The sequence below is a fragment of the Protomyctophum parallelum genome, assembly GCF_964188405.1.
Source record: "Protomyctophum parallelum genome assembly, chromosome: 22".
NCBI lineage: Eukaryota > Metazoa > Chordata > Actinopteri > Myctophiformes > Myctophidae > Protomyctophum > Protomyctophum parallelum.
In genome coordinates, this window is record NC_139714.1 from 23,844,278 (window position 1) to 23,867,702 (window position 23,425).

A 23,425-nucleotide genomic window follows, 5' to 3' on the forward strand; every position below is an offset into this window, starting at 1 on the left:
TTATTTCAGTACCAAGAACTTCAAAATATCTACTAAATCTAGTCAACCATGCCTGCAGTGCATTATTTCAATGAATTAGAAATGCAAGGAAATGTTAAGAGGGAGAAACCGTATATCCAACTCAATCAACTTTAACCACCATCCAATATAATGCACGGTAAGACTAGTGATTAGTATTATTGCCATCACGTGGGTGGCTGTCGTATAACTTGCCCGACGTGTGTTCAACAACACAGCCACATGCAAAATAACACTGACGGGCAGCTGTGAAGTGACGAAAGCTTGCCAAACTATTTGTATTGGACAGTTACTTTTAGGGTGGGGTTTAGTGTTGATGGGTTAAATTCAAGCTACCAGAATAATCTATTTCTGTATTAATTTTATCACAAGGGTTTTAATTAAATAATTTGTAGTTGATCGAGCATGCACTGCACAATATATATTTTACTCTTATGATGATGCATTAAATCTAATCAGTTTGTCATTTACAGATCAGTCTGGGTTCCAGGGTGCTGAGGATCAGCCTTTCTGGAATTCATCAGAAGCCACTGAAAGGCGTTGTTGTACATACATAGACCAATAAAATTGTGTTTATTCTAATCTGTCTCCGTGTAATCACCACTGTACAATCATAATTCTAAAATGTGAAGAGCCAGGCAAGCAGCAAGGTTACTTAGGGTTAATTTAACCATAAAAAAAATCTACTAATAAATAGTTCATACATTTTATTTACAGGCATTTTTTTTAAATGCAGAAACAATATGCAATGCATTAAGTAACAGTGTCACAGTTAGCCAGTGTTTGTATACTTAAATCATAAGCTTTCTAAATCTGAAAACAAACCATTCCAAGAATCGGCACACAACACAAAATGCCAAGAGATCTCCATATAAAAGCAACAGTCAGGGACCAGATCCTGTACAATGAACACTACAACGTAAACCCTGCCTGCAGGCTAGCTCCTGTGTTTTCAATGACTGGACATGCAAAGAATTGGAAGGTGTGTAAGTGTAGTGTAAATCAGTCTGGCAATGTGATCAATACTTATTTTATGTCTGAATGGTGCATTAATACTAATAGTGGGTTCTTTGAGTCAGGATTAAGTGAAATGCCTTATTAGGGATCACAGGTTAGGCCTGTCAATTACTTTAGCATAATTGCCAATTGTTTCCATGTTGTAAAATGTCCATACAATTTCAAATATTAAAACGTGTCAATGATTTCTTTATACTTTGCCCAGTGCAATTTGTGATTACATAGCCTAAAGGCAAACAAATACAAATTGTAACGTTCCAATGTTCAATGCAAAAAAACTAATCGCAATTTGTAATCGTGACAGGCCTAACTCAGGTCATGTGCACCACATGACATGAGCAAAGCTTTGGAAGTCAGACACTGTTAAAACGGTGTTAAAGCTACTTGGCAACAGCTTAGGTGTCACTCACTTGGGTGAATTGTCTTGTAGAAGTGAGCGTGTTACACAGACTAACAGAGCTGAAGAAGTGTTATTCTGTGTGGGGTATGCCAAATTGTGTAAACGGTGACATTTACAAATTGATAAGTTAACTTGGTAATTACAGCTTATCCTACAAACTTGATCAGCTTAAAGACCACAATTACTAAAATACCTTCTTGACTGATTGGAAAGGAGCTAATAAGAGACTATAAAATGTGATATGAATGTTAAGTTGGAAGAACATGCTGCCCGTGTCCATGATGCGGCTGGTAGTTAATCAAAAAGGTCATGTCCATGGCATCATTCCCTGAGAGTGAAGAACTGCACATCCCAAGCTATACACACACACACACATCTCACATCAGCACCACATCATTGGAATCATTAAAAAAATACTCAATCATCCCACTGAAACGTCTCAATTTACATTTCTCCCCTCAGAATACGACGACTACTTTGGATAGACCACAGTGGCTCAAAGCACCCTCTGTTTTCTTTTGTTTGTTTGCTAAATGAAAAAGTGGCACTAGCTGAAAGAGCTCAGGCATAGATATGTAAGTTGACATTTCTCTGAATAAAAAAGAAAAAAAGCACAACAAAATCTATTCCCTGTCAGCAAATAGCCCCAAACCTCTGGCTACCAAGAAAGGAGGAAACCCAGAAAAGAGGAGAAGTAAACACAGAATCTACTCGACTGGGGCGGGGGAGAAAAGAGTCGTGACAGAACAGAAGGAAAATATTTGTAGGCAAATTGCTGCACGATACATCATGATCACATGATATCTAAAACATATCCACATGTACAATAAGTATGAGAATAGAGAATATTAAAAAGAACACAAACAAGCCCCTATGAAGGAAAATACCCAGAATAGCTGAGTTCTAGGGTCAAAATATAATAAAATCATTCTCTTTCAATTAATAAATACATCATTCAGAATAAAAAATAACATTTAGGAAAAAAAATCAACATCACAAGATAAAATAAGAAATAAATTAAGCAGGTTATGAGTCGTTCCTCAACATCAGTTTTTAGACCATATTATGTAAGACTCATTTTCCTATTCTAAAATTCATTTTACTGAGAGGCAGCACTTTCAGTGTTGGATTCCCTTTAGCCAGATAGATCCCTCTCCGATATCATATACTGTTACTGACATTTAACTTGTGTAAATGTTTAAAGGTAAATTATTTTTATGAAGTCGACTGAAGAAATGCATAATACTTTGAATTGTTAATATCTTAATACAACTCTCCAGCGATCCAAACAAAGTGTACAAATGGATAGTGCCCCCCCCCCCAAAAAAAAAGAAAACGTTGAAACGTTTTTATTCTCGAGTCTAGTTGATTCACTCAGTAGAATTGACACTATGGACAGATACATTTTCTATACTTTTGGCCCGTAATAGATTTGTTCACATTGGTATGGTTTGTAAACAAACCTAGAGTTTCATTTATTATGGCATAGTAAAGTTCTAAATAGCATACTTTCCATCGATAAATGAAACCCTAGGATTGTTATGTTACTATAACTATAACCCTAATTTATAATGTTCAAAACAACATGGATTGGGGCCTTTAACTGATTAAATATAATAAAAAATAACCCATTTAGACCTGAGGACGCATCTGTGTCACCTTAGCTTTTAACCATTATTTTAAACTTTAGCTGTTGAAAAATCGTGAAAATGTGTGCAAATCTTTGAGTATATATTCTTTCACAGCGAACATTTTACCTCGTATATTTGCTTCTGGGGGGGGTGTCTCTGATACAAAACATTTTCAGATGGGGGTCGGCGACCAAATTCCCTATATTTCTGGGGCTTGTTGACATGAAATAGTTTGAGAACCACTGACAGAGAAACATAGGTTTTTCAGAAAACTGATTTCTAAATCATGAGAACAGATTCTACAAATTTTGTAGAATCTGGTCTCAGGTCTCAATGGGTTAAGGGGGGGGGGGGGGAAAGCACTAAAGTGCTGCCTCCCGCTTTTTCCTCTCAAAGCCATTATTGCTGGTGTGATTGAGATAAACAAAGGGGGAGGAGAGAGAGAGGACCGGGTATGAGTGGTGAACATACAAACAGTAAGCACCATTATGAAATCTCAGTTAATTTCCACTTCCTTAGCACCTTGCAGGTTTTTTTTTCCTCTTCCCCCTCCAAGGGCCCAGAGGAGGACCCCGCTAGAGAGAAACAGACACCAGCCCAAAAAGAGCCAGTTGTTTCATTGACAGTGTCTCAACCTATTGGAAGCCTACCTCGTTTGACTTGCTGATCCAGCGTAATTCGGTTTTGCCACAGACGGTCACGGAGGGAGGAGTCGGTTGGGAAGGGAAAAAAAAGCTTTAAATGAGTTGAAGAAAATGGATGCAGTTTTTTTTTGGCATCAAAAAGCGGCAGGTGGTCTTTTGCGGTTTTGCCAGTGGAAGCGAGCGAGCAATGTTACCATCTCGCACTTCCTGCTACATTTCCTTAACCCATTAGAATGCCCGGCGGAGCTGTAAGCCTAATCCATGCTTTGTCACATGATGGTGTCACACGTTGAAAGCAACCTTGTTGCATTCATCACTTTGAAATAAGTTCATTTTTGACATGCGACGCGTGTCGTACAACAAAGCATCGATTATGCTTTACTCTGCATTTCCCTGCAGTAGAATTATTTCGTCTGTCGTTTCATCGAGTTCCCTTTTTTGTTTCATGTCTTTATTTTTAGTGTGCTTGTAGTGAAGCCGTGCACTTTGCTTAATGTGAATCCAATACCCTGTATCCACAGTGAGTCTTCTTTTTCCGCGTGTCCCGAGTTTGTCATTTGGGGGACATCACCAGGCAGTATTTTTTTTCTTAGTTTTTTCCTTTCTACAGCACAAAGAAGTGTCTAGAAACAAATTGTACAGATGTTTATCCATATTTGTTGGATCCCCACATCTGACCTGTGCTACACAAAGACCCGACTGTGTCTGTTGAGTTTCAGGATCTTCCCCAGTCTCTGCTTTGCCGTGGCCATCCCTTTTTTGGGCCGCTTGCCTGAAACAAACAAAGAAATAATATCAACGGCTGTGACATCAACAGGTTACTGCTAAGGAGACTAGAAACCAGCTCAGTGGCCTTGTGGTTAGAGTGTCTGCCCTGAGACTGGGAGGTCGGGGTTCGAGCCCTGGCCGGGTCATACCAGGTCATACCAAAGACTCTAAATAATGGGACACAGTGCCTCCCTGCTTGACACTCAGCATCAAGGGTTGGATTGGGGGTGGGAAGTGAGGACGCTGGCGTCGACTGTTCGCCGCTTCACCTCCCAATGAATGAACGAACCATTGTAAGCGCTTTGAGTAGGCACGTAGTGCATAGAAAAGCGACATAAAAATGCAATTCATTATTAGAAAGACTAAAAAGAAACAGAGCAAACATTTGATAAGAGGAAACAAGAAAAATGCGGGCGTTTCAAACCTTTCGTGGCCTGATTGCTGATGGGAGGGGGGTTGGGGGAATGCCTCTTCGAGGGGTGCAGTGGAGGAGATATGGATGGGTCACAGTACTGGTAGTCCGTCTCTGGGCTGGCGTCATGGCATTGGCTCAGCGGGCTGGGGGCCCCGAGGCAGAGTCCCTGATTGTCCCAGGCCTCGCTGCTGCTGTTCCCTTGGCTGTCCATGGGGCTCTTGTCCCCCTGGAGCCGCCGCGGGTGCTGCTGCTGCGCCTGTGGCCTCTCCTCCTCCGACGGCAAGCGCTGGCCCGGGCTGCTGGACCACCAGGGCTCCTGGGTGGCGGCGCCCTCTTCAGGCTTGGAGGGGCACAGCAGGCCGGCCATAGACAGCATCCCCTGAATGGCCTCTTCTGTGGTGGGTGAGGTAGGACGTTCTCTGCGGAGAAGCACGGAAGGGGGAACATGCTCACTTCCTGCTGCGCAGTTGCCCTAACAGCATTGCAATTTCTGGACTTAATACATAAAAATAAAAAAATAAGCTAAGAGTGATGCTTCACTTCTAATTCAATAATCGGTATTAGTGATGGGAGATTAATCTGCAAACACATCGGTATCGGCCGATATTGGCCTTAAACCAATGAATCCGTATCGGTAAAATAATATATCGGATTCAGCAGATATTTAATTTTATAATTGGGGTTCCCGCCCAATTTAAAAAGCCTGAAAAAGCCTTGCGCGATGATGAAGGCTGCAAAGAGCCAATAGTTGGAACATTAAAAAAAAAAAAAATACTATATTCAAGCTGTTTATGTTGGGATATGAGCCAACATTTCAATAACGGTGCATCCCTAGTTTTGCAATAAAGAAGCATTGCTTTTTTGGCCAAAATAATATTCTTTAAACCATTTTGGGTGGGAATTTTGTAGCGCGCCACGAGCCATTTTAGAAAAAACGTGAAAATGTGGCACAAATTTGGAATACCGGTATATATATTTTTTTTAACTCAAATCTTTGCTTCTGGGGGTCGGAGGCCAATTACATATCATTTTTGGGGTCCTTGACATGAAATATTCAGCACCACTAATATAGAAAACATAGGTATTTCAGAAAACTGTCAGAATTTAGAAGACTTTTTTTTTATTTTGACGTCAGGCCTAAATGGGTTAATACAGAATGAGATCATATCGACATCGGTTATCGGCCATAATGGCAATTATATCGGATATCGATATCGGCCAAATTGTCTCATCGGCACATCCCTAATTGGTATTATTTAGAGGTTGCTTGAACAAGAGGCTATAACTGGGACAAGTATTTTCGAGCTCTGAAAAGAGCATGCTATCACGATGCTAAAGGAAATGCCCACATATACTGTATGATTAGCTATTTTTATAATTCGTTTTCTGATTTATTGAACACCTTATGATGTGTAATCAACATGATATCTATACAACAAAATAATGTAACTATTGTAATAATAACTAGTAACTAATGAAATAATTTATATGCCAATGAAATAATAACGATGTAATGACATGATTGGATCACACCCACCACCTGGTTGTACTTAAGGGTGACTAATCAGCCAAGCTGGCAGATAGACCTTGACGAAGACCTTTTGGTCGAAACGCGTAGGTCCTGTTATGTATTTGCCTTGCTCAATAAACTATTTAATTTTTCACCAAAGACGGAGTGCCTTGGATTCTTTTCTTTTCAAGTCTGCAATTCACACAAGCAGTACAACTTGGAGGAAGGATACCTTTTGTCTATATGGTTTTAACTGTATGATGTTGTTCTGCGTTTTTACCGTTTGAGTGGTTTGTTTGTGTGCCTGAGGTTCTGGCCAGACGGGTCCAGCTCTATGGTGTGGCTCGAGCCTCTCTTTGGGGACTTCTCCTCCTCTTCCTGGGAGCTCCCCGAATCCTCCTCCGAAGAGGAAGATGATGATGATGACGACGACGACGACGACGACGACGACGACAAAGACGATGCTTTCCGCTATGTTGGCAAAGGTTGAAAGGAGTAATGTTGGGGGGGAAAAAGTTGAAGACGGATCATGAGAGTGAAAAGGGGAAAGGAGAGGGTGGTGATGATGAAACAAAGAGATTGGTGCAACTTCACAGCAGTGTTACATTTGTTGACTAAGGCCTCTTTTAGACGGGGACCATCTCCATATAACACGTCAAAGTCCTGTTGCGTTCTCATTTTTTCTTACCCTTTACACGAGAACGCACAAGTTATGATATAATGTGCTATTATGCTATACTGTCGCTAGGTGGCGATAACGGGCTGCCAAATAGACAGGTCACCCACGTACAAGAAGAAGACGCAAGCGGCGCAACACTGCTCTGGGCGCGCCACGGGATGATATATATTTATTAAATAAACGTTGCTGCCGCGGCTGCCGTCTATCACAAGGCTTTTTATTTACATCATGGTTTTACATTCAACATCGCTGATGAGCAGCACTTTGTAGGCGAGGAGGGAGGCTTGTTCAGGAACTCCATTATATCATAATGATATTGCTCTGCATCAATGTAATAAACATAGGCTATGCGCTGCCGCTGTGAGCCAACGTGAGCCATGATGTCATAAGTTTTGCGGATTCACCGTTTTGCCTGTTTATATGGAGACCATAGGAAACGGTGTTCTCAAAGATTTGCACTCTGGGAGGCGGTTTCACTTCGATGCGTTTTCACCTCCTGAGAACACCGTTCTCGTCTAAATGACAGCGCTAAACGGTACTTTATTTTGCCGTTTTTTATGAACACCATCCTCGTGTAAATAGCACCTAAGACTAAAAGACTATTGTGTGTTATTCAAAAGACTTCTGAGAAAAATTAACACGGCTTCAAATACATCTGTGAACTATTATTTGTGATGGTGTTACAGCACAGTAGGTGGTGAGGTGACCACCGCTCCGGTGGTGAGCTGACCACCGGAGCTGAAATAACGTTGAGCGGTGGCGAGTAAAAACAGAGAGAAGGGCTGGGGCGGTGGCGGTGGTTTGCTCTTCACCGCGGCTCATGATGTCATGTTGTAGTTCGGTGGTCACCTCACCACCGAAAATCCAGACTATGTATGAGCCTTTAACAATCCCATATGTCATACGAGAACAGCGGACGGTTACCTCTACGTGAGAATCACTGTCTGAAGACTCCCCGTCGGACACACTGGAGTGTCCCGAGACTTCTTCCCTGAGTTCAGTCTTCACTCTGTCCACCAGACCCCCTGAGAAAAGACACACGGGACACCGTGAGCCACACACTCTAGATATGACGCTCAGGGCTGTCACAATTACACATTCAAGGTGACAAGTAATTGTCACACACATAATTGCAATTAACGATTGAATTGTGTTTTTGACGATGGAAATAACATTTAATATGAATAGAAATTACATTTCCGTTTGCCTTTTAGGTTTCGTTAGACGACGATTAGACGATTATGTAATAAGTGTGACAACCCTAATGATGCTCACTGTTGAATGCATAATGGTTGTCTATTCTAGCCTAGGCCTGCATATTGACCATGTTAGAACCATTGCCTTTATTGGGGAAGCTAACTTGATTTATGTTGCAACTCTGACTAATTTGTCTATTGCAGATGAACAGCTGTAATAGAAAGTCTGTAAATGCCCTCATATGTGGGGGGAAACCTCTGGAACTCTTTACCTACGGTTCCACGAGACGGATGGTAATGGGTTCTATAGAGGTCTCAAAATATGGTTGAAATCAAATCAACTGTGCTCACATGTACTGTATATATAGTTTCTGACTGGTAATCTGAATGATTATGCCTACTCTTGTTTTGTTTCACAAGTTACTGTAATGGTGTGATGTACTTGATTTGGTGTTGAAAACACTTGCACACTGAAAGCACTCGCGCCAATACACTGCAACCAATGCATCTACAAATTGTGCAATGTGATTGTGATGTCTATGCCAAATAAATAAACAACGTTGTTTCTCAGATTATTTTCCAGAATAGAGGGTATGCGCGTGACATCATCGTACCTGGAAGTTATGCGGGAACGCCCACTGAGTGGCAAAAAACTACTTTCTGGCCTTGACAGCCCATTCATCCAAAAGTCCTGTCTGATTGCATTAAACAATGTTAAACTCACTAACATTGCAGCTGTACGAAAAGCTTGAATTATCCTCTCTATCTGCAAAGTTCTTGTTTCATGAAAATCCACCATAGAAATGTTATGAGCTACTTTCTGTCAAGAAATGCCCTGCAATTGATTATTGCAGGGTATGTCAGAGTTTGGAAGTGCTTGTTTTCAATAACACAACATGTTGCTGCCTCCTGCATTATGTGACATTTAGAAACAGGTGGTACGCAGGACGGTTGAGTGATTTCCAACGAGCGCTTCCAAACGCCAACACTCACATGCTGCTCAATGTTTTGCCACTCAGTCTAGGTGAGGGGGGCGTGTCCTGATTGGAAAAGCATGCATGTGCATACTCTCTATACGGTGACCATACTGTAGGCCAGTGTTGACTCACTGAGGTGTGTGGGCTTCTCCCCTCCTGTGTCGCGCTGCTCCCGGCAGGGCTGGGACCCCTCCGTCTTCATCTCCTCGCCACTCGTCGCTAGCCTGTGACCTTCCGATGGCCTTTCACCCTCCGTCTTCACCGGACTGCTGCCCGTGCTAGGCTGACGAACATCTCTGCACACATAAACACAGGTTAGTATTATGATATATACTGTAAGAGTGTGTGTTAACCCATTTAGACCCGAGACGATTCTACAAATGTCTTGTAAATCCTGACCGTGAAAAAAAAAAAAAACCCTATGTTTCTATGTCAGTGGTTCTCAAACATTTTCATGTCAAGGACCCCCAAAAATATATGTATTTGGCCGCCGCCGACCCCATCTGAAAATATGTAGTTCCAGGGACCTCCCAGAAGCAAAGATTTGAGTTAAAAATGTGCCACATTTCGGTGCTGCGCTATGAGCTTGTAGATCTGCTATTTTTCAACAGCTAAAGTATAACATAATGCTTAAAAGCCCAAAATGGGTTAAGAGTTCTCAAATTTAGCCCGAACCTACCCTAGTTGACCGGACGTTTTCGGGTCAGGTCGGGTTCAATGATTTCTTTTAATCATCATTTGGTCATCATCTCTGGAACTTTAGGTCCAATCAGCCCAGTTCAAAGCTAGCTTGTTTGGATACGTGACTTTGAGGACATTAAGCACATAAAGACTTTTTTGGGCCTAAAGGTACAGTAATTGTTTGGACCGAGCCTCTGGCCTGCCCAGTAGGGCCCAGTTAGGGCCGGGCCTTAACCCATTCTGGGCGGGAACCCCTTTTGGTGTTTAAGCATTATGTTATACTTTAGCTATTGAAAAATAGCAGATCTACAAGCTCATAAGCTCATGAGCTTGTAGGTCTACTATTTTTGAAAATTCATGAAAATGTAGTGCAAATCTTTGAATATATATTCTTTCAGATCGAACGTTTCTAACTCAAATCTTTGCTTCAAGGGGGTCCCTGGAACTACATATTTTCAGATGGGGCGACTGATATAGAAACATGGGTTTTTCTGAAAACTGTTGGGATTTAGAAGACATTTGGAGAATCTTTTCACAGGTCTAAATGGGTAAAGCGCATAAAGACCTTTTTGGGCCTAAAAGGTATGGTAATTGTTTGGACCGAGCCTCTGGCCTGCCCAGTAAAGCCGGGCCTTAATTTTCAGGTGCTTTGTAGAACTCTAGTGTGTGTATATATGTGTGTGTGTGTGTGTGTGTGTGTGTGTCACTCTCACCGGATGATTCTGCCGTTGACCAGCAGTAAGCGCAGGTGATTGTCGTCCTGGCTCTCTGCGGCGGCAGCAGACGCTGTGGACACCTTGTTGAGCTTCCCGTGGACCTTGGCACAGAACGATGGGTCCTGAGTGGGACAGAAGGGCAGAAGGTGGTTGTGAGTGATTAGTTTGTGTTATATTTAGTAGTAGGGCTTTAAGCAACTACCGGTAGTCGACTATTCGACTAGTAAATCAACTAGTCGACCGTGTTGGTACTAGTTGACTAGTTGATAAGAAAAAAAGAAAAGAAAAAAAAGCGTTCCCCCCCCCCCCCCCCCCCGTTTTTGTAGGCCTCAAGATCAGCTAGAATGCTAGATTATAGTCACCAATGTACACAGTTTTTACATGTTGTTCACCTATGTGTCCGCCTATGTATGTGACGTTAATGAGCACGAGTATGACTATTAGTACCAGTAGGGGCGCTGCTGTGCCAGAAACAGAGAGAGAGATAGTGCTGTACTGTTGCCTGCTAATGAGAGAGAGGGGGGGGGGGGGTAGTTGCACCACTCAGTTCACACAGGTGTGATTTTTACATTATAGGTAGTTAAACAACTAGTCGACTAGTAAAATAGTCAACTAGTCAACTAGTAAAACTCACTAGAAGTGAAAGCCCTAATTAGTAGTACATTCTTTTGTACAGTGGAGGGGTGTCACGTAGTAAAGGTTGTCAGGATCGGGACTCGAACCCACAGCACGCCGTCAGGCTGGGTAACACCCAGACAGCTTCCGACGCCAGCCAGCCAGCCAGCCGGGCCACCGAAACATTATTTTGACCCATTTTGGGGCGGGAACCCCTTTTGGTGTTTTCCTTTTTTCCACTTAATTTTTATTGAAGTCCCTTTTGGTGTTTTAAACATTATGTTATAATTTAGCTATTGGAAAAATAGCAGATCTACAAGCTCATAGCGAGCTTGTAGGTCTGCTATTTTTGAAAAAAATCGTGAAAATGTGGCACAAATGTTTGGATATATATTCTTTCGGAGCGAACGTTTTTTTTTAACTCAAACCTAAATGGGTAAAAAAAAAAAAAAAAAAAAAAAAAAAGAGAGAAATGCTCACCTCATCCAGAGGGCCCACCTCCAGCCTCTTCAGCACCTCTCTGGTGTGCTGCTCCAGTATGTCCAGGTTGGAGGGGCCCACCTGTTGCTGCTGCTGCTCCTGCTCAGCCCTCAGCCGCCGGGCCGCCCGCCGCGCCCGCCGCGCCTGGCACAGCTTGTCCAGCGAGGAGGAGCGCGTGACCAGGCCTTCCGCCCCCGCCGCCGCCACGGGCGCCGGCTGCTCCGCCGCGGCACCAGCTACGATTCCCTGAGATTTCACTGGTTTGACGCCGCCGCCGCCGCCCGTCGACTCCTCCTGCAGGATGAAAAGACGCGTTTGGAATGAAGCAAAAAAAATACAATCTCGTGGATGTGTGATTGACACCGTTCACCCCAAACACTGGGTCGGGGAGCCATTTGTGGGGCCGCGGATACATTTTCACGGGTCCCTTGATTTGTTTTGGTTTCCTACATTTTGTTTTTAAGCCATTTAGGCCTGACGTCGAAATAAAATAAAATAAAGTCTTCCATAAGAATATATATCCAAAGATTTGTGCCGCATTTTCACGATTCTTCAAAAATAACAGACATAAAAGCTCACAACACGCCAAGCGAGACGTGTTGTGAGCTTGTAGATCGGCTATTTTCGACACGCAGCACGCTTTCAAAGAAGCAGCGCTGGCTTCGATGGAATCCAAATGACTGAAATTGGTCGCGGCCGTGTGTGGCGACTTTGAACTCTAATCCATGCAAACGTCACAAACGACCACATCAGAGCAGTCGTAAATGGTCTGGCGTCCCTATTCAGCTCATTATAGACGAACATGTTTATTCTAAAAGGATTTCAACAAAAGTAGCAGGATCGCCTATTTCCACTGTTCCTCGTAAAACCGAAGCAGGGGCTTCCCAACATTTTTATACCACAACCCCATTTTATGGGGGAAATTCTTTGGCGACTCCACACTACACTGTATTTATAGTACAATTTCTGGGGGAAATAAAGAAGATCTTAAAATAGAAGTATACATTGTTGGCCTTGAATATGAATATTTATTACAAACTTAAATCTTGCCGATTTGTAGACGTATCTTATCAATAAATATCAACAGAAGCAACAGCAGTGTGTCCACACACTGGTTCTGTTGCCAGAACCATTAATAAACTAAATGCATTCACATGCGGTTCTCTTGTACTGCATGTTTTGTGTATTTGTGTACAGTATGCTTTTCTGTATTTTGTTTGTTTATGGGTCGCTCTTGTAAATGAGATGCTGCATCTCAAGGGGCTGTCCCTTCAATAAAAATCTGAAATCTTTCATTTGCCTCTGTTGCAGTTTTAACTCATTTACTGCAGAGATCGCATTTTGACGCCTTCTGGTCCAAAATGACCAGTCATTAGTCCTACAACCCATCTCAAACCTCCCACGGGGCAGCATACCTAAACCTAACCTTAACCCTCTCCCAACCCTTAATGCCAGTTGAAGTGATCAGGTGGCAATCTGTGAGTCCCATTTCAGCCACTAGATGGCAATAAATTAGTTAACCACAGTTTTCTGTCCTGGCAAAGCCTTTGGTTTTCTCTGGAACAAATGTGGCGGTTTTGCTTGTAGTGCTTATGTTTAGGAGCTATACCCATTAGTCCGTTGCTTAGTTTTTTTTTATTAGTCCTTATTGGTCACGTTATTGTATGTCTGTCCTGTTTTTTGTTGTACACGTATGTTTTTGTTACTGGCAGAGCTGTGACACTTATTTTGCCTCTCGTCTTAGCCAGTTCATACTTGTAAAAGAGACTTCAGTCACAATGTGGAATTTTACTGGTTAAATAAAGGTTAAATAAAAAAATAAAGGTTAAATATAAAAATAAATAAAAAAGTCCAATGTCTCAACAGTCCGACCACAGTGTTGGGTTAGTGTGAGGTTACGTTCGTCTTTGTGGCCAGTCCATATAACCCTTTCCCCCCCCCCTTTAACAACTTTTTTATTTATTACTCTACCATATTCTTAACCTTACCTCCAGATAGCGTATTTCCTTGGTCAGCTCTTTGATGAGATGGTTGGGCCTGATATGATCCGGTACCTCGCTGGTGGGTTCAGTCACCTGGACACAGAAAGACAACAAGACACTGAGTGGAAGAACGAACAACTACTCCTGTTGTCAGTAGTTGGCCCACAGCCAGAGAATACGGGCGAAACGGTCATAACCCCCCACCCTCACCCCACCCCACAGGAACTTGGCTATGGAGATAACCACTCTAGACTAGATATTCATCAGAGGCCATTCAAGGAGGACCGTAGTCTAATGTGAAGGCATGCAGACAGACACTCACCTCTCGTTTCAGCCAGGTCTTCAGTGCACCGATGATAGCCTTGACTCCCTCCACCAGGTAGTCAGGGGGTTGACAGTTGTCCTCTCGCAGCTCTGTGTGTGAGTGTGAGTGTGAGTGTGAGAGAGAGAGAGAGAGAGAGAGAGAGAGAGAGAAACTTTATTTCAGACACAGTGAGTCCTAGTGCTGCCGTAATAGTCCAAAAATTGGATTCGGATATTCGTTTTAAAAACCCACGTGGATTCGAGCAATTCGACCAATTCGGATTTCGGATTTCAATTCGAGCCATTCGGATTTATTAAGCATTATATTTACACCAATACAACCTGAGACATAACATTTAAGATTGCATTGCTGGCGCAACTCTCTCTCCGCGCATTGGTGCTGCTGAAAAGCGAGTTGGAACACAACGCATGCATTCTACTTTCTCCAGTAAAACTTTTTTTTTCTTAAATGAGCAATCCAACCACACAGCCTTATCAAAACGAGGCACGGAGGCAGTATTAATTAACAGAACAGAACACTGCATTGCTACTGCTGCCGGACCCGGCACCACATTTCATCCATACGCATTTTATTTATCTTCTTATAATTTCCTGAAGGATAAAGTCGCTTCATGATTCTCCCGTCTGTCCGAAACAACACCGACCCAGATTCTGATCACTAGATACGCTGTTGACGGAAGATTTCACCATTCTGAGCAGCGTATACTCACTGCGCAAAGAACGTAAAAGGCTCCCGCGGCCCCGCCCGCCCTGTGCTCACTACGCAGGCTGCGCTGCTAGGAAGAGTACGAGGCATCAGAGCTGATTTATTCTTTAATGTATGCCGGTGTCGGCGTGTCGTGTGGCAAATATAACTAATCTACAAGCTTACAAGTCACAACGCGTCGTTTACCCATGGCACCGTCTCGCGAAAACTAATAATGATAAGAAATAAAAAATATTTTTTATTATTATTTTTAATTCGAACCTTAATTTTATATATTCGGTTATTCATTTTTTTTTTTTTTTCGAAAATATATTCGGATATAGAATATTCGTGGGCAGCTCTAGTGAGTCCATATACTAAACAAAGAAACAAGACGGACAATAAGAACACAGAGATAGCCTACCGTATGTAACAGACTATTTTCACTCCATAAGATCCTATATCAATTAAAAACACATACACATTGCCTCCAGTGTTTTCAGAAGCTAGAGGAAAAGATTGTATCACTCCGTGTGATCCCCCATTAAGGCCATAATTAATACATTCTTTGACTCATTCAGTCTACACATGAATCTAAACATAGAATTAATCGATACAGCATGAAAGGTGGTGTACATTATTAGCCACAAACATTTCACTTGCACTGGTCCATCTTGAGTTTCAGCAAAATTCAGAAAGCATCATTATATGCCACCTGAAGTTCTTTTTAATTTTTGCACTGCTACAACGGCACTACAAGTGAGCCGTATATAGTGGAGTGCAATAGGTTTAAAAAAAGTAACATTGTCTGGCGCACATGGTGGCCATTTTGCTCATACTCCGTGTCATGATATTATGAACTTACTTATCTGCTCGACTCAGTGGCGAAGCACTTATCTGCATAAGCATATTGATAACCGTGATATGTTGACTGTCCACTACTGTGACTGCTATCAGAGGACTGGCTGTATGTGCGAAATGTTATGAGATGCGCGCTTGTTCCTGTTCATTCTGTTCTTATCTTTGTTTCCATAATCTGCTAGGGACTTCATAGAGCCACTGTTCTTACATTTCTCTGTGGCTGTAATAAACTTCAGAATGTATGTGTAATATGTGGCTTTACTTGGAAAACAGATATATATATATATCCATTTATATTAGGATAAATTTGTGCGACTGTAAAAAACTAAACGGAAGTGGGGAGGAGGCTTCACTTCCGCTTTATATTTTACTCATGATCAGAGCCTCCGTTTCTCCACACTGTATGACGGAAGCATTTGGAAATTTGCGAGAGGCAACAGTCTGGCAACGCGAGAGGCCACAGTCTGGCAACGCGAGAGGCCACAGTCTGGCAACGCGAGAGGCAACAGTCTGGCAACGCGAGAGGCAACAGTCTGGCAACGCGAGAGGCCACATGAGACTGAGACTCACCTTTTAGGGTCTCCAGGAGGTTCTTGGCCACGTACCAACAGATGGCCTCAAAGTACGGGAACTTGAAGAGGTCTGGGGTTTTCAGACGACGCTCCATTTCATAACACCTTGGAAAAGAAACAAACGCTGGGTTACAATAACAGTTTAGGAATGAAGAATAAAGAGAGAGAGAGAGAGAGGGGGGGGGGGGGGGCATGGTTTGGTAATCTAGATTATTCAGTTAAGAGCGTCTGCTAAAATGCCTAAATTGTAAATTTAGGCAACGATATGTATTGTCTGTAACGTATCGCAGTGAAGACGTGGGGTGTTCTGTTGCTTTCCTGTGAGGCCTTACCTGAGCTGCATGCCAATGTTGAGGTTGTGAAGGAAGTTCCCTCCGAACGCCATGCAATCCTGAGAGGTGAGAACGGCATGGATCCAACCTGCAGGGGGCGCCACATGACACAAGTCACACACACTGGCTGATCTGACTTTTTTTACCAGTGGTGGAAAAGTACTCACAATTGTTTTAATTAACACATTCTGACCCGAGATCAGATTCTAAAAATGTCTTCTACATCCTGACAGTTTTCCATTCTGACCCGAGATCAGATTAAAAAAAATCTTCTACGTCAGTCGTTCTTTGATTTTTCAAAAATAGCAGACCTACAAGCTCGTGAGCTTGTAGCTTGTGAGCTTGTAGATCTGGTATTTTTGTATATAGGGCTGAAGTGGTTAATGTGTTTTAATTTGTAATAATCATCAAAGTAACTAGTAACTAAAGTTTTCAAATAATTGTAGTGGAGTAAAAGTAAAAATGTTGGAAATGGGAAATACACAAGTAAATGACAAATTACTATATTACATAATACATCTTTAGGGTCCTTGACATGATAATGGTTTGAGAACCACCGATATCGAAACATATAGAAAACGGTCATGATTTATTAGACATTCTATAGAATCTGGTCCGAGGTCTAAATGGGCTAAGAGCCTGTACTGTACTGTACTGTACAAAAGGATCAGAAGACCTCACATCCACTCTACAGTATCTTTACATCACATTTCACCTCATTTGAACCATGCCATGTGACCTCACCATGACGTGAAATATAAAATGCCAGTGCAATCCTGAAACGGAGCGCGTTCCAAACTGTTTGGAAATAGAGGGTTATGCGCATGCATAAAGTGAATGGCAACCTCCTCTATAACAGTGCCTGAGGAACCAGGACCTGTGTGTGACTTCACCAATTTTCACTAATGTTCATGATAAAATAGCAAAAAATAAGAAAAGATCTTTAAGTCAAAGTATCAATGCAGCAATACAGAAACAAACCCGAACTTCCTTTTCCCTCAAACCGATTTTTCTCAATAAACGCTGCAGGCTACGAGAGCTTTCATTGTTATTCTTCCGGTTTGAGGAAAAAGGAAGTTTGTGTTTGTTGTTCCTGCCTGTCGACTACAAAACAATACTACAACATGACGTAACGGTATATCATCTTCTCCCGAGCGGATCATATACCGAAATGAAACAGAGACCAGGCTTTCCTCCGAGGTGGCGGAAAGCCTGGTGGGCGAGGTTACCACTGCTGTGCCTCTCTGACACCTCTTTAAATCATACCTCTCCACACTGAGAGCCTTTCTTTGACAACCAAGCTCCAAGCCTCTGGAAAAAAGCCCAGCTGATCGAGGACAACCTGAACTGGCCTTCGTCTGTCTGTCTGTCTGTCTGTCTGTCTGTGAGCTCAGTGGAATTCCTCATGCTTGATAATTAGCCTGTCGCTAAGTCCCACCCAAGCCCGTTCTTGGCCAATACCACGTTAGAAACGGTTACTAGGTTAGGATCCTGGTCAAGCTTTCAATGCTGGTCAAAATGGTTTTGCAGTGTCAATAAATATATTTGCTGTACAGCATGTGTGGGTTTGTTTTCTTACCTTATGAGCAAACTAGTCCATTCCATGAATTATTTCGCTCCGTTGTGCAGTTTAATAGTAGCCTACATATTAGAAATAAAAATAGGCTCTAATTGACTTCCATTGTAACGGGGAAACAACTCTCAAACTCACTCTTTTAGAACACTAAGCTGATTATGACCGTTTGACAGGAAAACTCATGCGGTTTTATTTTTAATAAAAAATAAAAAACATGTTTTTGTTTTGCCACATTGTGTGAGAGATATAAGCCAACCCACCTCCAAAAACAAGCCAACTCTTAAAGCCAAATCAAGAAAAACAAGCCAAAACAAATAATATGACCATATATAATCCTAATAAAGATATTGTATGCATTTATCATTATAAATACTATGTAGGCCTATGTCTATGATAATTAATGTTTTGGTAATGTATTACAGTACCGTAATTTCCGGACTATAAGCCGCGGCTTTTTACCCATGATTTGAACCCTGCGGCTTATACAACGGTGCGGCTAATCTATGGATTTTTACAGCTAACGCAGAGCCATCTCAGGCTCTGAGCGAACGTAGCTGCGGCTTATAGTCCGGTGCGGCTTATAGTCCGGTGCGGCTTGTATATGGGATTTTCCCTAAATTTGGCTGGTGCGGCTTATATTCAGGTGCGGCTTATAGTCCGGAAATTACGGTACTAATTATTAGCCTTAAGCCAAAAGTAGCGGGAAATAAGCAGACTTGGCAACCCTGACAAGTTTGCCTACAAAACGATCTGATTTATCCAAATCTGTAAACACACTCCTGAAGTATAGCCTCGGTCCCAGACTTACCATCCAGACCGTTGGATGTAAACAAAATAATGTATCTGATCTCGTCCACTTGTCGCAAACACCATACACAATTTTGGACGTGTTTGAGGGAGACGCTTTAGGAGAAATGTCTGGGACTGCAGCTGGGTGCATCTCAAACAGCATGGCGACTTGTATACAAACGATCGAGGAACACCAGAACCGCTTCACTGTATTTCTCCAACCAATATAGTTACTTTATAAATCTATCAAAAGACGAAAATAAAACGGCATGAGTTTTCCTGATGTCATAAACTGTCAGAATCAGCTTTTGTTGTGTTCGCTTATGTGCTAACTGACTGATTTTGAGAGCCGTTTCCCGTTACAATGGAAGTCAATGAGAGCCTATTTTTATAGATACTATTAAACTGCACAACGGAGCGAAATAATTCATGGAATGGACTATTTAGTTTGCTCATAACGGGTAAGAAAACAAACCCTCTTTCTGAGGTCCACACATGATGTGTACAGCAAATATATTTATTGACACTGCTTAACCATTTTGACCAGCATTGCAAGCTTGACCAGGATCGTATAACCTAGTAACCGTTGCTAACGTGGTATTGGCCAAGAACGGGCTTGGGTGGGACTTAGCGACAGGCTAATTCCACTGGGAAATTGATGTATGGACGGAGAGTCCCCTAACTATTTCACACATTGGATATAGTCCAACGGGCAGCCCATCGCTTCACCCCTTCTTCCTCCTATAAAACTGTACATTTTAATAAATGTTCAGTTGAGAATAGAGATATGATAACTTGGGTTGAAGTCGGGAATAAGAGAAAATAAGCTAAATCCCCCAAAAGTCAAGAAATCTCTCTATACACTAACACATCTTTTCATTTACATTTTACATATTTTATGTTGGGGGTATATCCGTTTTGTTGACAGTCGGCCACTGTGATTGCAAGCACACACACCACTTCTCTAGTCTAGTCTAAACTACCTAATCACATCCCTGCATTGGAATGCAGCTCGACCGAGCCACTATCGCATGCAGAGACAGCAGGTCTGGCAGACACTGAAGCCATAAGCTCTTCTAACGTCTCATCGTACAAATTAAGACCCCTCTCTCTCTCTCTCTGAAAACCTTTCCATAGTAATTATAGCCATTTAGCGCTGTTGTGTTGAGCGTGTTGCTTGGCAAGACATCATCACGCTCTATGCATTTTCCCTCCTGGCAATGAGAGCAGGTCCTCCAAGAAGAAGCCTGCCATTTTCCTGGCAGGAACCATGGGAAGTTTAGTTTTATTTGTACTCCTTCCCCCGTGTGTGTGTATGTGTGTGTGTATAACGACCTCCACCTGTGTGTGTGTGTGTGTGTGTGTGTGTGTGTGTGTGTGTGTGTGTGTGTGTGTGTGTGTGTGTGTATATATATAAAGCACAGTACACAGCGGCTGCTATGCTCATGCACCATACATATACATATACATATACATATACATATACATATACATATACATATACATATACATATACATATACATATACATATACATATACATATACATATACATATACATATACATATACATATCTATACATATACATATACATATGCACACACCGTTTTCAAATAAGCTAAGAGAGACCCTACGAGTGTGCCGTTTGTGGAACAAGCTCCTAAATTTCCTTTCCTGCCTTGATCTCCTTTTACCCAACCATCTCTTCTTCCCTTATCTTGGAAAAATAACACGATGGGAACTATGCACAAAAACTAATTTCACAGACTTTTTTTTGTAACTTGTAATACTGTGATGTGACAATAAAGACGATTCCGACTCTTCTCATGCATGGGGTTCAGTCTTGAAAAGGACACACTGGCCTTGAGACGGTAAGACATCAGCCGAGCTGCTTCAATACAGTCAGCCTGGCCTCGACTCTGTGATGATATGATGTCTGTGGTGGTGACACACACACACACACACACACACACACACACACACACAGGTCTGTGAGAGTATAATTCAACGTGCTTGGGAACCATGGAGTGGACAACCGGCCAGGGCTGTGAGAAAGCTGTGGTGGACGGAGTTCCTTTAGGGACCCTGGCTATAAGCGGTAACAGTGTCACAGACTCAAAACAGGCACAGACGCATACAAAACAGGGTCGTCAAAAACAGACCGTGGTTAGCTTTAACTGGTTTGCTGGTTAGCGGACATAATTTGGTCAATTCACTTGACTATCACCGTGTCACATTCGCACACAGAGCTGTTTGAGCCAAATCTGACATTACCAAAGGGTCGAAATAGCAGATCTACAATCTCAATCCTGTCGCATTGCAGCATGTTTTCTCTACTTTTGAATGACAATGTCAAACGACAAAGTAGGCCATTCATTTAAAAGAATATATATATATATAAAATGAAATTGAAATACGGAGATACAGAGGTTTCTGCCTGACAATCACAGTATTCCGATATTTCTTTTAAATTAATGACTTTTGCCTTGCATTGTCCTTGACCCCAAAGTTTAACTATCTCTTCGGGCACCAAGCCACCAAGTTTCATGAACATCTAGCCAAGGCTTTTGATTAGCTTTGTTCAGACAGACAGACAGACACACAGAAACCCTGCCGTGCACCGCTGCAAAGCAGGGCAAAAAGACTCCCTTCGTACCTGTGGGGAGGAGCAGGGTGGTTCCTTGGGGCACGACGCACTTGTAACACTTGTCCACCTTGTCCCCAAAGAACACCTCGCTCTGATTGGGCGAGGAACTCCACGCCTCGTATAGTGCAAGGTTTTCCGGAGTGGGCTTGATCAAGTAGAACACCTTTTCACCCTGCATGGTCAAGCAGAAAGAGGACGTGTATGTTATATAACCAATTTAGGCCTGAAATTAAAAAAAACGTTCGCTCTGAAAGAATATATATTCAAAGATTTGTGCCGCATTTTTACGATTTTTCAAAAATAGCAGACCTACAAGCTCGTAGCACGCCACTCGGTGGCGTGCTACGAGCTTGTAGATCTGCTATTTTTCAATAGCTAAAGTATAGCATAATGCTTAGTTAAAACACCAAAAGGGGTTCCTGTCCAGAATGGGATTAACATCCACAACTGGATGGCAGGTTGAGATTATTATTGCTATTCTTCTTATTATTATAGAAAAATAAATCACAAAAAATCACACCCGTGTGAAGTGAGGGGTGCTCTTATCATGCTATGATTATGGGCGCTACACTCCCTCTGCCAACCAGATGAGAGCAACGGACTGACCCCATACTTCCTTCTATGCATGAGGAGTCTAAGCTGCTTCTTTTCACCTGACAGGGGGGGGGGTTCCCTGGTTGGACATAGCGCGTGGAAGGAACACATTATTCCAACCAGTTCCTTTCCCCTCCATCAGGCACCAGGCGAACTCCACACAGAAAGGCCCTTTCGCCAACCCCACCTAGGGCACTGGTGACACGGAGGAGAGAACACGTCCCCAGCGCCCACAGCAGGAATCGAACCCAGGACCTTCCATCTGTGAGGCGACATATACATATACACACACACACACACACAAACACACACACACATCAACACACACTTACCCAGAGGACGTGATACCAGACTGAGGTGCCTCCAAAGTCTATGTGAAAGTCTGTGTAGCAGTCCTTGACTCCCATCAGACAATACTTCTGGACAAAGGGTTTGGGGAAGAAGGAATCGTCCGGCCAGTAGTTCTCCACCCAGGACATCTTCTGGGCCACGTCAGGCACTACGACCAACTCCGACATTCTGCAGGAGGTGGGGGGAGAAGAAAAAGATCACGTGTCTTATAATATACTTATAATCAGATGAAGATCATTATAAATGACTAAATAAAACAATGTTCTTCTAATGCAACCAACCAACTGAACTTATGGTTGAGAATTTAGTCATAGACATAATGCATCACTATGTTGTTTACCTCGACCACTTCCTCTATTTCTGTGCAGAAACGGCTTTGGCCATTCAAGTTGGGAAAGTTTCGCGGATCTCTAAATCCAGTAAATGTGTCTATATTGTTTTGCATTGGAATTATTGGAATAATTTAAATAGCACTTTCTTCCCACAAACGTACGTCATAGTGCTTAACAGAAGGAATAAGTAACAACAGAATAAAGGAATAAAAACAATAAGCCAATTCAAAAGAATGGAGGTTAACACAGCTATTAAAGGACCACTTCACCACTTTTCAACCTATCTTCCTATACCTAATAGGTCCTCACTAATAATCATGATAAAATGGCACGATTCTCAGTACTACTCAGTCTGTGTCTCATAGGAGGGCTGTGGGCAGTTTAGAAACAGTCTTCCAGTGACATCATAATTAGGCAGATTTTTTTCTTTTTTAAACAAGATTTTTTTTTAAATGTTTAGATTTTCAATATCATGAGATTGATGGCTTCCATTCTCATATTCCATTCTCATATTGCAACTTTTCAGGACTAGAAAGCCTGCAGTTTCTATTAGCTTGTATTCCCCATCCGATGATGTCACTGGAAGACGGTTTCTGAACTGACAAAAAATTGCGCCATTTTTTCATGATTATT

The 23,425-nt window shown here is 42.3% G+C and overlaps 1 protein-coding gene across 1 annotated transcript in view; it reads right to left on the minus strand.

The window, feature by feature from the left end:
• Window positions 1-495: 495 nt before the first annotated feature.
• kdm7aa (lysine (K)-specific demethylase 7Aa) overlaps window positions 496-23,425 on the minus strand; it is a 43,415-nt gene continuing 20,485 nt past the window's right edge. Inside the window, 15 exon segments of the mRNA XM_083758277.1 lie at window positions 496-4,482; window positions 4,903-5,312; window positions 6,684-6,874; window positions 8,007-8,107; window positions 9,388-9,551; window positions 10,650-10,774; window positions 11,748-11,934; window positions 11,936-11,975; window positions 11,978-12,041; window positions 13,736-13,822; window positions 14,052-14,143; window positions 16,170-16,276; window positions 16,504-16,591; window positions 21,525-21,687; window positions 22,442-22,628. Of these exon segments, the coding sequence (XP_083614403.1) occupies window positions 4,394-4,482; window positions 4,903-5,312; window positions 6,684-6,874; window positions 8,007-8,107; window positions 9,388-9,551; window positions 10,650-10,774; window positions 11,748-11,934; window positions 11,936-11,975; window positions 11,978-12,041; window positions 13,736-13,822; window positions 14,052-14,143; window positions 16,170-16,276; window positions 16,504-16,591; window positions 21,525-21,687; window positions 22,442-22,628 (2,095 nt within the window). The 3' untranslated portion in view covers window positions 496-4,393.